The 14,579-nt window shown below is 59.8% G+C and overlaps 1 protein-coding gene across 4 annotated transcripts; it reads left to right on the top strand.

Moving 5' to 3' along the window:
• The first annotated feature begins 147 nt into the window (after positions 1 to 147).
• PDLIM2 (PDZ and LIM domain 2) lies at positions 148 to 12,823 on the top strand. Of its 4 annotated transcripts, XM_048212167.2 has the most exons (11): positions 299 to 317; positions 542 to 662; positions 1,744 to 1,875; positions 2,571 to 2,722; positions 5,153 to 5,222; positions 5,330 to 5,481; positions 5,637 to 5,715; positions 9,167 to 9,249; positions 9,496 to 9,641; positions 11,114 to 11,231; positions 12,273 to 12,823. In XM_048212167.2, exons 3-11 carry the CDS (start codon positions 1,783 to 1,785, stop codon positions 12,448 to 12,450), a joined length of 1,071 nt encoding a protein of 356 aa, XP_048068124.1. In that variant the 5' UTR covers positions 299 to 317; positions 542 to 662; positions 1,744 to 1,782; the 3' UTR covers positions 12,451 to 12,823. The 4 variants fall into 4 exon arrangements, with proteins under 4 accessions (XP_026374800.3, XP_057166198.1, XP_026374802.2 ...); XM_026519015.4 differs by lacking the exon at positions 542 to 662 and having other exon boundaries at positions 148 to 317; positions 1,781 to 1,875; XM_057310215.1 differs by lacking the exon at positions 542 to 662 and having other exon boundaries at positions 148 to 332; positions 1,781 to 1,875.
• Positions 12,824 to 14,579: the final 1,756 nt, after the last annotated feature.

The raw sequence follows: 14,579 nt of genomic DNA, 5'->3' as shown, positions 1-14,579 counted from the left end.
TTGGGAGGAGAAGGGCACCTCGGGGAGGACTACCGCAGCCTCCAGGGAGCTCTAGGGAGAGAAACCCCCGCGCACCCTAGCAGGGCGCGGGCCAGGTGGCCGCGCCGGGGCTGGGCTGCGCGGAGGAGGCGGCCTCCCGGGCCAGGGGCGGCGGCAGGGGCGGCCCCGGGATCACATGGGCGGAGGCAGGTCCTGGAGCCCCGGGCGGGCTCTCCCCAGAGTCGGGCAGACGGCGGTGGCGGCGGCAGCGGCGGTGTCTCCTCACCCTCCCTCCTTCCCTTCCCTTCCCTCCCGGGTCTGGCCTTCCAGCCCGACGGGTAAGCGGGAGCCAGGTGAGCGCGCCCACCTGCGCACCGTCCGCACGGCCGGCGACCTTCCCGGCTACGGAGACCTCGCAGCTCGGCGCGCCCGCGCCCCCTCGGCGCTGCTCTCAGCGCCCCGGCTCCGTCCTCCGCCCACGGCCCCTCTCCCTGCAGCCTCGCCTGGAGGCCGGTGCTCCCCGCGTGCTGGGCTTTCCTGATCCCAGGCGTTCCTCCTCCAGCGCCCGGCCCGCGGGTACTTTGGCCTCGGAGCGTAGAAGGCGCCAGAACTGGGAGAGCCGGGCCGACGGGCTGGGCACCTCCCCGTGGCCCGGGGCGCGGAGTCCACCGGCCGGCTCAAAGGTCTGAGAATCCAAAGCCTCTGTGAACCGCCGGCCTGGGGACCAGGGGACCTGGGGACCTGGGCAGGGACGGGGGCTAGGCCTGGGCAAAAGGCGAAGCCAAGGACCAGGGAGAGAGCAGACAGCCCTTCTTGCCTGGGTGCCCTCTCCCCAGGCTCTTAAACACAGGAAGTGGCCCTAGTGTCCTTGATAGATTCCGACAGCACTTGCAGTGTCCGGGCCTCCCCAGGGGCAGCCCCAGGGTGGGTGCTGGGCAGGGTGGTGGCCCAGGGCTGGCATTACAGCTTCCTGCCTGGGCTGGCTCCTGGCTCCATAACTAGAGGCTCAGGAAATCCTAGCAGGGCTGGGTCTGCAAGAACACTCCCTTGCCCAGTGGAGGGGGCAGTAGATGGGAGGCCCGTGGCCCCAGCTAGCAGGCAGCATCAGTCAGCTCGCCCTGCTCGCGGCTGCCAGGGGGTGGGTGTGCCCAGCTAGCAGATGAGCCCGTCCTTCTGGCTGGGGCTGTTCAGAGGGCAGCAGGCCCCTGGAGGAGGTGGGAAGCCTAGTCTTGTCTACCTGCAGCGCACTGCCAGGGGCTAGGCAGGCAGCCAGGAGGCCCCTCTGAAGACCCTGGACCCACCCAGCCAACTCCTTGAACAGTCTGTGGTGGCATCACCCCTGTGTGTTTGCTGTCACTCCTATTCGCAGAGTGCTGCCCTCCCCCAGAGTGGGGAGGAAGTACCTTGTGCAGTCAGTTTTGGGGACAGGAAGCAAGCACTGGTGGGACTTAGCCTTGCTGGTGGAGGAGGGGGAGAGGCAGGAAACGGTGACATCTCCTGCCACCTGCCAGCCCCTGCCCGCCTGGTCTCCATCCAGCAAGCCCTGTGAGGCACCCTAACAGCCTGCCTTCTGGGAGCTGCTCCGCTGAAGAAGGTGGCGGTGGCGGTGAAGGGGGAACTCAGAGTCATGGCTTCCCAGGGTGGGGGGAAGTGAAACGGGGTGGGGGGGGAGGAGTTAGTCACTTCCTCTACCCTCCCCCTCGCCACCCCCCAGCCCCTAACTGGCTGCTCTCTGGACCTGTCATCCCTTCTCTCTTGCTTCAGCCACCACCTTCCAGGGTCTCCATCCTTTCTTCCTCAGATATGGCACTGACGGTGGATGTGGTGGGGCCAGGGCCCTGGGGCTTCCGGATCACTGGGGGCAGGGATTTCCACACGCCCATCATGGTGACCAAGGTAAGGGCTGGTTCCAGGAGCTAAGGAGGTACCCCCAGAGTTTGGGTCTACTCTGTCTACCTGGTCTCCACAGGTACCTTTCTTTTTTTTTCTGGAGTCAGAAGGCCTGCTTCTAGGACTGTTAGCCTGGGGAGAACCGGGGCCCCATTGCCATGGGGATGTGGTGACCCCTTCAGGAACAGACTTCTAGGGAGAGAAAGGGATCTGGGCCAAGTACGGGGCCTGCTCCTTCTCCTTGGTCACCAACCCGATACCTGCTGGCAGCCACTTGGGGGAGGTTACCAGAACAGGAGCCCCAAGTCCTTGGCAGTTTCCTCTTGACCCCGGCCCGGCCAGGGAGCATTCATGCGGCAGCTACCTGCATGGTGTGGTTTGCACGGGCAGGGCTCTCTATGCAGAAGCATTTCCAAGCACAGCCCCTGAAATTCTGCCCTTTCTTCGGGAGGCTCTGTGAGAATGCCAGTCCTGGGGTGAGGGGGGTGGTTCCACTCCAGTTTTTGGAGGGGATTAGCTGATGAGCTGGACAGACACTGCTGGGCAGGGAGACAAAGGGGGACTCAGGCCAGCCTGGTTCAGATCCACTTCTGTGTTTCTTGGGCAGGACAGAGAGAAATTCCCTCTTCTCCGTCCCTACAGGAATGTCATCGCTGTCGCAGCAGGGCTCTCTCCGACCGCTTGTTCCTCATCCCCTGCAGGTCACCGAGAGGGGCAAGGCTGAGGCTGCCGACCTCCGGCCTGGCGACATTATCCTGGCCATCAACGGGGAGAGTGCCGAGGGTATGCTTCATGCTGAGGCCCAGAGCAAGATCCGCCAGAGCCCCTCACCCCTGCGACTGCAGCTAGACCGGTAGGCCTTCCACCACTGCTGGGCCTGCCGGCATTCTTCTCCGCTCTGCCAGCCTGCTGCGCGGTGGCTGCCCCCCCGCCCTGCGCTCAGTCCCGACCTGGCCTTCCTGGGCACTTGGGACTCATCTTTGAGAAGGTCCAGGCTCTGGAGCTGTAGCAGGGTGGGCTGAGGGGTGTCCCAGTGCCTGGCTGGGCATGCAGCCATGGGCAGGGCAGGCTGGCATCAACCACCTGGATGCCCGGGTTTGACTGGTTCCCAAGTGTGCAGGGTACAGGGTGTGGGCATGAAGTGGGTTGAAGAGGGGAAAGGTGTGCTTTAGGCTGGGTTTCCTGGGCCCCTGCCTCCAAGAAGGGGTGGCCTTTGTTCAGGTCCTGGGGGGTGGTTTGAGGAGTGTGGGGGCTCATGCCCCATAGAACCCCTCTGTCCCTCCCCATTGCCTCTCTGGGCTGTGAAGGTGAAGGCAGAGTCCCAGGCTTGGGTTTTCAGCCAGGAGGTCTGGGTTTTTGGGCGGATGTGTGTGTGGGGGGGACAGGTGGCCCCCTGGGGTGGGGCATCAAAGTGAGTCATGGGGCAAGAATGCTGGGAGACCCCCCCAGCCAGGAGAACCCTCGGGCAGGCCTGGGACCTGAGTCAGGTGCCTCCTGCCTCTCCGCCACCCCTCCCCTCCCTGGGCTCTCACTGGGCCTGGCTCCGTGCCCTCGCTTCACCCCCACCTTCCCCCAGGGTTACAGAAGCTGGCTCCCATGATGCTTTCAGGGTCCCGGCCCCTTTAGTGACTCCCTCTTGCCACTCAGGCTCATGAGTGTTTGCAGGAGTGGGACCCAGAGGAGGAGTGTGGAGAGTACCTCATGGCATCTGGGAAGGGAACCAAAATCCACAAGAGACTGCAGAGTGGGGTGGCAGAGGGGCAGGGAGTTGCTGACACCATCAGTTCCTCTAGGCTCCTCTTAGAGGGACCCAGTGCCGTCAGCGAGTGGGCCAAGTCCCTCCAGGCCTCCAGCTCCATGCTGGGCAGGTCAAGACTCCCTGCCCCTTCTTGCTTTTGTCTGGCCTGCTCCTAAACCTCCCGGTCTCCTCCGCAGGAGCGCCCGGAAGCTCTGTGGCAGGAAGTGATGCTTGGACTGGAGCCAAAGCCCGAGCTCCCCTCACTCTGACCCCACACCCCTCCCTGGGGAGGCTGAGGCTGTGCGGTGTGTGGTGACTGTGTGCTGGTTGACCCCTCTAGAGGTGGCCAGAGATCCAGGAATGGTGTAGTGGGGTTCGGACATGGCAGGCTTTCTTCACCCTCAGCTGGTCCCAGCCCTCCAATGGCCTTCTGTTTAAGACGCCAGTGGGAAGGGCCTTGGAGGGAGGTCCCCGGGGAGCTGAGGTGGGGGCACCTCTTTTGCTGGCTACCTTGGTGATTGGTGGGGAGCTGGGCCTGCTTGTTGCCCTGGCTCTCTGGGTCCTGCAGGATGGGGTGGGGGGACAGTCTCCACCCTTCGTTTCATGGAGGAGAAGCCTTCAGAAGGGACCAGGGAATGACTATCTCAAAGGCATTCCAGCCATGAGCAGCAAAGCTGGCGGGGGATAGCCTCGGGCTGGGCAGAGGAGAATGGGCAGCTGGCCCAGCCTTCGCTGGGCTTTAGGAAACGCACTTTCTCTCTCTCCATGGGTGAAAGATGAAGGATTATTTATATGAAACAGCAGTCTCCCCCAGAATCAATCTACCAACTGAGGCTGACCAGCAGCAAAGTCTGGATGAAATGCCAAAAAAACAAAACAAAACAAAAAGAAATAAAAGGAGGGGCGCCTGACTGGCTCAGGTGGGGGAGCACGCAACTCTTCATCTCTGGGTCTTGAGTTTGAGCCCCATGTTGAGCAGAGAGATTACTTAAAAAAAAGAGGGACGCCTGGGTGGCTCAGTCTGTTAAGTGTCTGATTTTGGCTCAGGTCATGACCCTGGGGTCCTGGGATGGAGCCCCGTGTGGAGCCCTGTGTTCGGGCTCCACACTAATCTAGGAGTCTGCTTCTCCCTCTCCCTCTGCCCCTCCCCCTGCTCCTGCTTGCCGCGTTCTCTCTCTCTCTCTCAAGTAAATAAACGAAAAATCTTAAAAAAAAAAAAAAAGAGAGAGAGAAAAAAGAAAAGAAAAAAGAAAAGAAAAAGACGGGATACTGTGAGTTTTTAATAAAACTGAATTTATGAAATTATGTCCATTCTACATATTGATGCTAAATTGCCCAGTCCTTTGAGAAATGATGGTGGTGGTTAATAATAGTTGTCTGTTTTGGATCTGGCAAAGTTGAAAGTTGACACCCTGATGTCCACATGTTTTGAATATTTTATGAGTCTTGCGAATCTGTTGTGGGAAGAGCTGAAATCTGCAGCCCCGGTCAGGTGAGCTGCGTTCCCGGACTCCTGTGACCTGCCGCCCTCTGGCCTCTCCGCAGGTCCCGGGCCGCTTCCCCCGGGCAGACCAACGGGGAGAGCTCTGTGGAAGTGCTGGCGATGCGCTTCCAGGTAGGATGGCGCCTTCTGCTGGGCAGTCCAGCGCCTGAGGTGGGCGGAGCCCCGAGGGGCAGGGCCGTGGGGGATGGGTGCCCCCTTCCCAGCCCTTCTCTCCACAGGGCTCCGTGAGGACGCACACGGACAGCCAGTCCTCCCTGCGGTCTTCCTGCTCCAGCCCCGTGTCCTCCAGCCCCCAGCCAGGCAGCCCCTTCTCTACCCTGCCCCCCAGCAGCCCGCATGCCCTCCCCGGAGAGGCCGTGGGCAGCCGCAGGTGAGCGCAGGGGTGGACACGACGGCCACAGGGTCCCGAACAGACCTCTGAGTCTCAATAGCTGGGTTTAGGGGAGCCTGAGGGCGCCCTCCGTGTCCCTGAGGCAGGCTGGGTGGGACGCCTGGCACCCGCACAGTCCATTTCCTGCATTTCAGTTTCCAGAGCCTGGCACACTCCCCGGGACCCACTGCTGCTGACCGCTTCTCCTACGGGGGCCGCCCCGGAAGCCGCCCGGTGAGGGTGCCTGGGGGGAGGAGAGAGCCTCCCACCCTGGCTGGTTCCCAGTGGCCCTGGGGGGGCGGCACAGGGCAGGTCCCCTTTGGGCAGCCAGCGCCTCCATCTCCCAGCAACAAACATGCCCCTCTCCTAGGCCAGGAGGCCACTGTGTCTGCTGGTGGGCCATGCTTACTGTGCCCCAGCCCTGCGTGGCCAGTCCCAGGTGGTCTCCTACCTCCTGTCCTCCCACTCCCCGCCGCCCCCCTCCTGCTAGCGTCCTCCCTCCCTGAGTGTTGCTCTTGGGCCAGGGCTGAAATCGTTTTGCTGCTGTTGTTGGGACGGTTCCCTTTGGCTCTGGCTGCATCTCCTGAACACATTCCTCCCCGTTCCAAGCCCCATGCCCGCCCCCAACTCCCATCACCCCATCCCCCTTCCTCCTCCTCTGACTCAGCCTAGAGAACCACCAGTGGAACTGTGGTTCTGCTTCAAGTTGCCCTTGGCTTACTTTCTGTCTGCCCTCCTCCCTGCCCTTCTACCCTGGACAACTCCCCCACCCAACCAGGTCCCACAGTGAACTAGTGACAGCCCCCCCCCCCCCCCCCCCCCCCCGCCTTGGTGGTATTTCTCCTCTCTAAGGGCAGGGGGTGGGGAAGTGAGGGAGTGAGGCAGCCAACAGTCCTGGGCTACAGCTGCTGGGGGCAGAGTTGAGGGGGCATGTCCAGCCTTTGGGGTGAAGGGGATGAGGCCCAGCTGCTGGAATCCTACCTCCGGTTGATTCTGCATTCCAGAAAGCAGAGCCTTTGGAGATGGCTGGGGGAGGGCATTAGAAACTGGGGGCTCTGGAGAAGGAAGGAGAGGGCTCCTGCGGGGGCTGCATGGCAGGAACTCGCCAGTGACTCCTTGTGGGCCCAATCAGTGGCCCGCCTGGCGATGTGGGCATAGAGACGCATTCGATAAGATCCCCATCTTTAAAGAATTTAAAGTGTAGTTGGGAAGATAAGACAAGCATATAAAGCAGTTTTGGAACAATTAAGAACTAAACAGTGTGGTCTTAATTATAAAAGCAGGAGGCATTCTGGGAGGGGAGAGTTGAGTGTGGGCTGGGTGGCCTGAGAAGGCTTTGTCAGGAATTTTGCTGGACGTCAGAGGTAGGACCGGGTAGGGTTTAGATTAGAGAATGATAAGCCAGGGAGATGGGAAAGCAGTGTACAAGCAAGACCTGGCGTGTTTGGGTCTGGTGGGCGTGGGGAGGGGCTTCTCTGGGAGATCTTTGGGCTGAGACCCGCTGGGAATGCGCTTAGCCCAGGGCATGGCTGGAGAGGGTCCATCCATCTTGGCCTTCTCCCTTGTGGTTCCCAAACTTGGGCAAAGGGGGGTTCTGGTGGTACAGGGAGTGGCTCCCGAGCCAGCCCCGGCACCTTGGCACCTGTTAGAAATGCACATTCTCAGGTCCCAGACTGGACCTACCGAATCAGATGCAGGGGTGAGGGTGTGGAGCAGGGTCACCAATCTGTGTTTTACGGAGTAGTATAAACAGGAGCCCTGGACTGGGTGGCAGGGAGACTTGGGGTAGTCCCACCTGTACCATCTAACCTTGGGAAGCCCCTCTTTCTCTCTCTGGACCTCATAGTCAGGCCCCATGCTCTGAGTTCCCTTCTTTGGCCCGAGGACTGTGGTCATTCCTTCAACAGACTTTTGTTGAGCAGTTGCTTCGTGTCAGGCACGCTGCTAGGCTCTGCGGACGCACTGGTGGACAAACAGAAATTCCTAACCCGATGAAGCTTGCACTCTGGTCTGTAAATGAGGCTGTGGTCAGGTGGTGTGGGAGGCACAGGGTCCCACATCTCCCTCCTGGGAGCCACCGTGTACTTTTAGCACCTTAAAGGCTCTAAGAAGTCCCATGAGAAATATATTTAATTTTATTAATTTCCTGAACTTACTTAACTGCAAAATTTCTCCTGGGATTCCCTTCCCCCTCCGCACACACCTGCCACTCACTTATTAACATCCCCGTGTTCACCAGAACACAGTTCGAGAGGTGCTGGCTACAGATGAGCTCTTGATGGGCAGGTGAGCAGCTTATCTGGACTTGAGGATGAAAGGTTCCTTCTGTGAAGGCAGGTGTCCCTAGCTGCCTGGGAGGGAGGGAGGAGAAAGGCAGAGCTGCTCCCAGTAAGGGAGTTGGGCTCCTCTCCACCAGGGCACGAAGGGGGTCAGAGGTGCCCCCACCCCACTCTGCTGTGGCAGTGGCCTTGCACTGAGGGCTGCACTGAGCCCCAGGCCCAGGTCACTACCAGCCTTTATGGGGCCCTTCTGGAAACTGGAAGTTGCCACCTCGGGTAGGCACGTGCCTTGGTGAGCAGATGTGAAGTGAGACAGCACCCCTCCCTCTGGCCGGCATGAGGACTTAGCTTGCAGAAGAGAGCCTGGGTGGATGTCGGCCCGCCCGCTGGGCACAGGCCGGCCCCAGACGGTGAGGTGGGACATGGTTCTTAAGTAACTGGTGCTGACTGTCCTTCCTGAGGAAACCATCTTACCGTCTGTCAGCGGGCCACATGGCACCACGAGCAAGAGGAATGGAGACCTGTGAAAGAGGGCTGCAGGGGTGAGGGTCTAGGGTTGTCTTCTCAAAACCTCAAGTTTCTGTTTTTAGCTGAAACATTCATGCAGTTTTATCATTTGACCAAGTACTTTGTCCCTGACTTGGGATTTTAAAATGGAGGGAATTTGGTCTTCTGGGGAACTGTGCCCTCAGCCCGGTGCACTGTGGCCCATCTGGTTGTCTCTGAGGTACCCTTTCCGTGGGGGCTGGCGATGGAGAGAGGAGGCAGGGTAGGAGGGGTGGGTGCAGAGGGGCAGGCCAGACAGTGGAGCAGCAGTGAGGCTGAAGGCGAGATCTCCACATAGACAGCAGGTATAAAGAGCCCAAGATGGACAGTACACACCTAGGGAGGGGGGCTGCTGCTGGGGTGTGGGTCCAGAATGGGGTGTGGGTCCAAGACTCCGTGGGGCAGAACCAGACCTCCGGGGCAGCCAGGAGACCCGGGCCCTCTCAGGAGAGGAGGTGTGTGTAGGAGAGAGGTCCCTCCTGCAGCCCCAGCCCTGACTCTAGGAGGGGTCTGGGGCCCTTCACTCCATCCCTGTGTTTCCTCCTCCTCACTGCGAAAGGATCTGCTCACTTCCTCTTTGCTGTTCTGCCCCTTGCCCAAGCTCCTTGCAGAACCATTACGCTTCCACAGTTGGGCGCTGGCCGCTCTCCCCTTCTGGGACTGAGCAGAGCAGTCGCTAGTACCTGGAGGGCAGGGTTGGGGTGATGGGCCCCCGCAGAGGGCCTGCGGGTCAGCAAGAGCTGGGAGCCCTCTGCTGTTGGGCCTGGGGAACAGCCGGGCTTGGCTCTGCGGCCCAGACGGCGGTGCTGGCCAAAGGCTCCAGCCGCTGACTCCTCCCCTGGTGCCTCTCTGTCCCGCAGGCCAGCCTCACCCGTGCCGGCGACTCGGCTGTGCGGGTGCTGCCGCCTTCCCCGGGTCCCCCTTCCTCCAGCCCCAGGCTCAGGTACCAGCGGGCCCTGGAGAGTGGGGTGGAATCCTGGAGGGCCTGGGAGGGCAGGAGACAGACGGGCTTTCCAGAGAGGAGGGATGGGGTGGTAGGGTGTGGGGGGGTCCCGGCTGCTTTAAGCCCAGTTGGCTCTCCTCTGAATCCCCCCAGGATCCTTCCCCTAGGGCACTCTTTCCCTGCCCCCATGCGGGTCCTCATACCCAGGAAGGGACCCTTACTCCCTGCTGCCTCCTGTCTCTGCAGCGTGGACTCGGAAGGGGGAAGCCGCCTTCTGGAAGAGGACTCAGAAGTCTACAAGATGCTGCAGGAGAATCGCGAGGCACGGGTCGCCCCCCGGCAGTCCAGCTCCTTTCGGCTCTTGCAGGAAGCCCTGGAGGCTGAGGAGAGAGGTGAGCCCCAGGGGCTTTGAGTGTAGGAAGCAGGTTCGTGCGGGACCCCTGGACCCTGACTGGACATGACGTTGCACTAGTATTTCTTCAGTGCTCACCACAGGAGGAGGCACGGAGGGGAAGTCCCTGCACTAAAGGAGCTTTCCATCTGGTAGGAGTTACAGGGAAAATTGTAAGGAAAGTGTCAAGGGAATGATAAAGGTGGGGGTGGCGCCTGTGGGGACTGGGTCTCCAGGGAAGGCTTCATGGAGGACGATGAATTTGACTTGACCCGTGAAGAAAGATCAAGACTTTAACAAACGACCTTAAGATGGCAGCAGGGAGTTCCAGCCTCAGAGAGGGCACTGGGGGGTGGGGTGGGCAGGGAGCGCCGCGGCCCGTGGTGGCTGGCAGCCCGAGAGCTTTGGTGTGGGAGCGAGAGAGTGGTGGGGCCTGGTCTTGGACGTCAAGTCCTGGCTGTGGGGTCTCATGTGCCAGGTGGAGGAGTGCCCTAGCCCAGGAGGGCCTGTTAAATCATGCCAGGCAGAGCCTCAGATGCTGAAGGGAGCGAGAAGAGAGATGCGGGCCCTCGCCAGCCATGCAGTTGTTCATCGGGCAGACATTTACGGTGCCTGTGTGATGGGCCAGTGAGTGTGGGGGCCGAGGACAGTCTGCCCTTGAGCAATTGTTTAGCGGGGCGGACGGGCCTGCGCAGCTGCTGAGATGGTAGTCAGGGTGCAGTGGTAGTGTGTGTGTGTTGGGGGACATTGCCTAGTGCGGGGGAGAGACGAGGAGGCCTGGCCTGGCCGTGGCTTCAGGGAGGCAGATGATGGGACAGTCGGGAACACTCACCAGTACGTATCTGGTGGCTGGTTTCAACTCTGACAGTTAGCTCCTGCTGTGTTCCGGGGGGTGGGGGGTGCAGGGAGTGAATCTGGTCCATCAGGGCTGGGAGACCTTGGTGCGCCCCCGGACAGGGTCCCCTCGGTGGGGGGAGCGCAGACAGTCAGGAACGGCTGGAGCCTGGCAGTCCTCGGTGCCAACAGGGACCATACCCGCCCAGTAACATCCGTGCTTCTTCTCAGTGTTGTTCCAAGGCTGCCATGCCACAGGGCCCATAAACGCCCTTTGAAAACCGTGTAAAGCTCTTGCGGTGCTGCTATCATCTACCATTACCATCTTTTAATGAATATCGTCGTGACTGGATCACGAGGGCAAACGCTTGCTTGGTGGGATGTGGACACGGCACAGACGCTCCTCGGCTGCCTTAGCTTGGGCTAACTGCGCCTCAGCCAAGGAGCCGCCGCCATCGCTCCCTTCTTTCATTGCCTCCCTGCCTCACACCCAGTGTTCCTTGAGAGGGGCGTGCGTAAGTGCACCTTTTAGGAGCCCCCTCTGAGCTGTGCTGGAGGAGTGTGCGTGGCTAAGGACAGCCTGGCTGCTGCCAACCCGGGTCGAGCTCTCAGGCGTCTGTCTGCCCCCACCCCTCCCAGGTGGCACACCGGCCTGCCTGCCCAGCCAGCTGAGCCCCCAGTCCTCCCTGCCCACCTCCAGGGCCCTGGCCACCCCACCCAAGCTCCACACGTGTGAGAAGTGCAGCGCCAGCATCGTGTGAGTACGGGCAGCCTGGGAGGCAGGCAGGCCCTGGCAGGGCGGTGGGGGGTGGGGCAGGCCATGGGATGCCCTCAGGAGGGCTCTGCAGACAGCAGCCAGTCAGGGCCCCTGGAGGCGGGGGTTTCTGCAGCGCACGGCGGGGGTGGGGTGGGGTGGGGTGGGGTGTATGTGGCTTATTTTCAGGCTTCTTCCAAACGCCTTGCTGGCTTCTTCTTGCTGCATCTCCTCCTTCCGGATTTCTTTCACCCTCCCCAGAGGAGGAAGAAATGCTACTGCTTCTGATTTCTCTCCAAAAATCTCAAAGCTTCTGGAGATCTGCCTCTAGATGAGGTGCCTCTCCTGGAAAATGTTGCTGTCCCCCCCCCCTTTGGAAAGGGGTGGGTTTTCCAGAGGTGGGTTCGTTTTTCTCAGTGGGTGGCATCATAATACAGCCATATTCTCGGCAAACTGCTGAAAGCCCACTCCCCCACCATCAGTTTCTTGCACGCAGCGCTAATGGTCAGATGACTCACTGCAGGCAAACCGTCAGCCTCTGCGGGCTTTAGTGTCCCGCCTGCGGAATGGGCTGCCATCCCTGTCTGCTGTGCCGACGGCGCAAGGAGAGTGGTATATGGGGTGCTTCTCAAAGAGCAGCTGCAGGGCTCCCCAGGACTGTCAGAGGGATCGCTGGCCCGCACCCCAGGGCTTCCGCATTTCCAACTGGTCCCCAGGGGATGCGAGGCTGTGGGTCCTCATACCTGGGACCACATTTTGAGAACCACTGCTCCATTAACGGCCCGAAAAATTCAGGCTGCAGTTTATCTGCGTTTGTGTAAAGGAAAAATGACTTTTTTTTTTTTTTAAATTAGAGGTCCTCGGGGTGGGGGTTGGGGGGTTATTGAAGCAAGAGTCCTGAAGGAAGGCCTGGGGAGTCAGGGTCTGACATTTGGGGACCTTCCCTGACTCTGGGCTGGGAACTAGGCTCCCTGGGAAGAAAGGCATACCTATCGCCCCACCTCCACCCAACCCCCCCAGTCTGACCGCTCTGCCCTCTCCCAGGAACCAGGCCGTGCGTATCCAGGAGGGCCGCTACCGCCACCCGGGCTGCTACACGTGCGCGGACTGCGGGCTCAACCTGAAGATGCGCGGGCACTTCTGGGTGGGGGACGAGCTGTACTGTGAGAAGCATGCCCGCCAGCGCTACTCCTCACCACCCACCCACGGCTCCCAGGCCTGAGCGCCCGGCTGTGCTCTCAGCCCGCCCTCGACTCTGTGGGCACCTCTGTGCCAGGGCCATGCCGATAGCAAGTTGGCGTGGAAGGGTGGTGGTGGGTGGTGGGGCCCCTTCCTCCACGCTAGGTGCGGCCAGGGCCTGGGGCCTGTCCTGGGCTGTGCGTGAGGACAGCCCCGCCACTTCCCCCTGCAGGACAGGCGGTGCCCCGAAGTCCGAGGTGGGCGCTGCATCGGATATCTTTGTGCAACAGGGGTTAAGCAGATTGGGACACAGAGAGAAATATGTAGAAAGAGAGGGGTGGTTAGCGGTGAAAGATATTCACTTTGTAAAGTTTTCAACATATGAGCTCTATAAATATATACATGGACAAAACAAAGTAGATCTTTCCTCTCCTTCTCTGCCCTGGACCCTGGAGATGAGCTTCTCTCTACCACTGGCTAGAAAGTCTTTATTGACATTTTTCCCCCTTTTTCCCCACCCCCCCACATGAACCCCTACTGAAGAGGCTTGTTTCTTTTAGCAGAAGGTTGTGCTCTTTCTAGACACCCTCCCCCCCCCTTTTTTTAAGGTTTTATTTTCAAGTAATCTTTACATCTGATGTGAGGCTCGAACTTACAACCCCAAGATTAAGAGTTGCATGCTCCACTAACTGAGCCAGCCGGGTGCCCCTCCTGGACCCTTTTTATTTATTTATTTTAGATTTTATTTATTTGAGAGAGAAAGAGCACAAAGCATGCATAGACGTGGATGAGCGGGGGGAGGGGCAGAGGCAGAGAGAGAAGCAGACTCCCCACTGAGCAGGGAGCCCGATGTGGGACTCATCCCCGGACTGCGGGGTCATGACCTGAGGCGGAGGCAGGCACTTAACCGACTGAACCACCCAGGCGCCCCACCTCCTGGACTTTTTTATAAAGATGCCAGTTTTACTGGGATAACCCCTGGTACTTTAGAGGCATGAGTTTCTCACTGGGAGCCTGGAGAGGAGGAGGGATGCTGGAGTGCGGGCAGCAGAGAAGCAGGAGGCGGGCCCGGACGTCCATTCTGTCCAGACCCAGCTCAGGGACACAGTCTCATGCTCACTGACACCAGTGAGCTCCTTGCTCTACTGGGGTGAATGCTGCCAGCCCAGCTGACTTACCCACATGAGCCCGGTGGGCAGGGGCGGGGGCAACATCTGGAGTACTCCTGCACTTGGCCGAGGCTGTCTGCACCCATCTGAGAAAGAGAATCCCCAGAAAGAACTTTGGACAGGGCTGCAGGTTAGCCTTGCCTGGGAAGGACAGGCCAGTGGAGCCCCACCCTGAGGAACCACCACCCACCAAGGTCCTCACCTCCAAGCCAAGGTTTTCTGTGTGCCCCTTCCCTGGGAGACCCTGCTGGCTTCACTGGTAGTTGATTTGAAAAACAAAAACAGGGGCGCCTGGGTGGTGCAGTCATTAAGCGTCTGCCTTTGGCCCAGGGCGTGATCCCAGCGTTCTGGGATCGAGCCCCGTGTCAGGCTCCTCAGCTGAGAGCCTGCTTCTTCCTCTCCCGCTCCCCCTGCTTGTGTTCCCTCTCTCCCTGGCTGTCTCTCTCTCTGTCAAATAAATAAATAAAATCTTAAAAAAAACAAAACAAAAACAAAAAACAAAACTGAAAACAATGGGTGACCAGTGCTAGGTGTGTCTGCCCTCATGCATGTTTGAGTTGGGGCAGGGGGCAGAGGTCCCCTACCAGATTTAGGGCTTGATTCACCCACCACCCCAGTCCTAATTCAGGAGGACATTTCAGAAAGGTGCCTGGGTGCTGCTGGGTGCTCCAGACCCACCCCGTCACCCAGTTAGCCTGAGGAAAGAGTCACAGCCTCAGCTTTATTTTGACAGAAAAGATCAAAGCTGGCCTTCAGAGACAGTGCTATCTGGCTCTTTTTGGAAGGAATCTTGGTGGAGACTGTTTGTGTTCGCTCCTCAGGCATCCGTTGACATAATTGACACCTTTGACATAATTGTCTCACCTTTTGCCTGGATGGCTGCCTTTGTTTTCATAGAAAAGATCAAGGCTTTCTGTGGCTCAGGAATACTTCAGGCCAGAACACCTGGTCGGCCACGGGATGGCCTCCTTGGCGCCACCTACTGTCAGGTGTAGCCCACGAC

The sequence above is a fragment of the Ursus arctos genome, unplaced genomic scaffold, assembly GCF_023065955.2.
Source record: "Ursus arctos isolate Adak ecotype North America unplaced genomic scaffold, UrsArc2.0 scaffold_11, whole genome shotgun sequence".
Classification (NCBI taxonomy): Eukaryota; Metazoa; Chordata; class Mammalia; order Carnivora; family Ursidae; genus Ursus; species Ursus arctos.
Note: the sequence above shows the minus strand (reverse complement) of the source record. Positions and strands in the feature narration are given on the sequence as shown.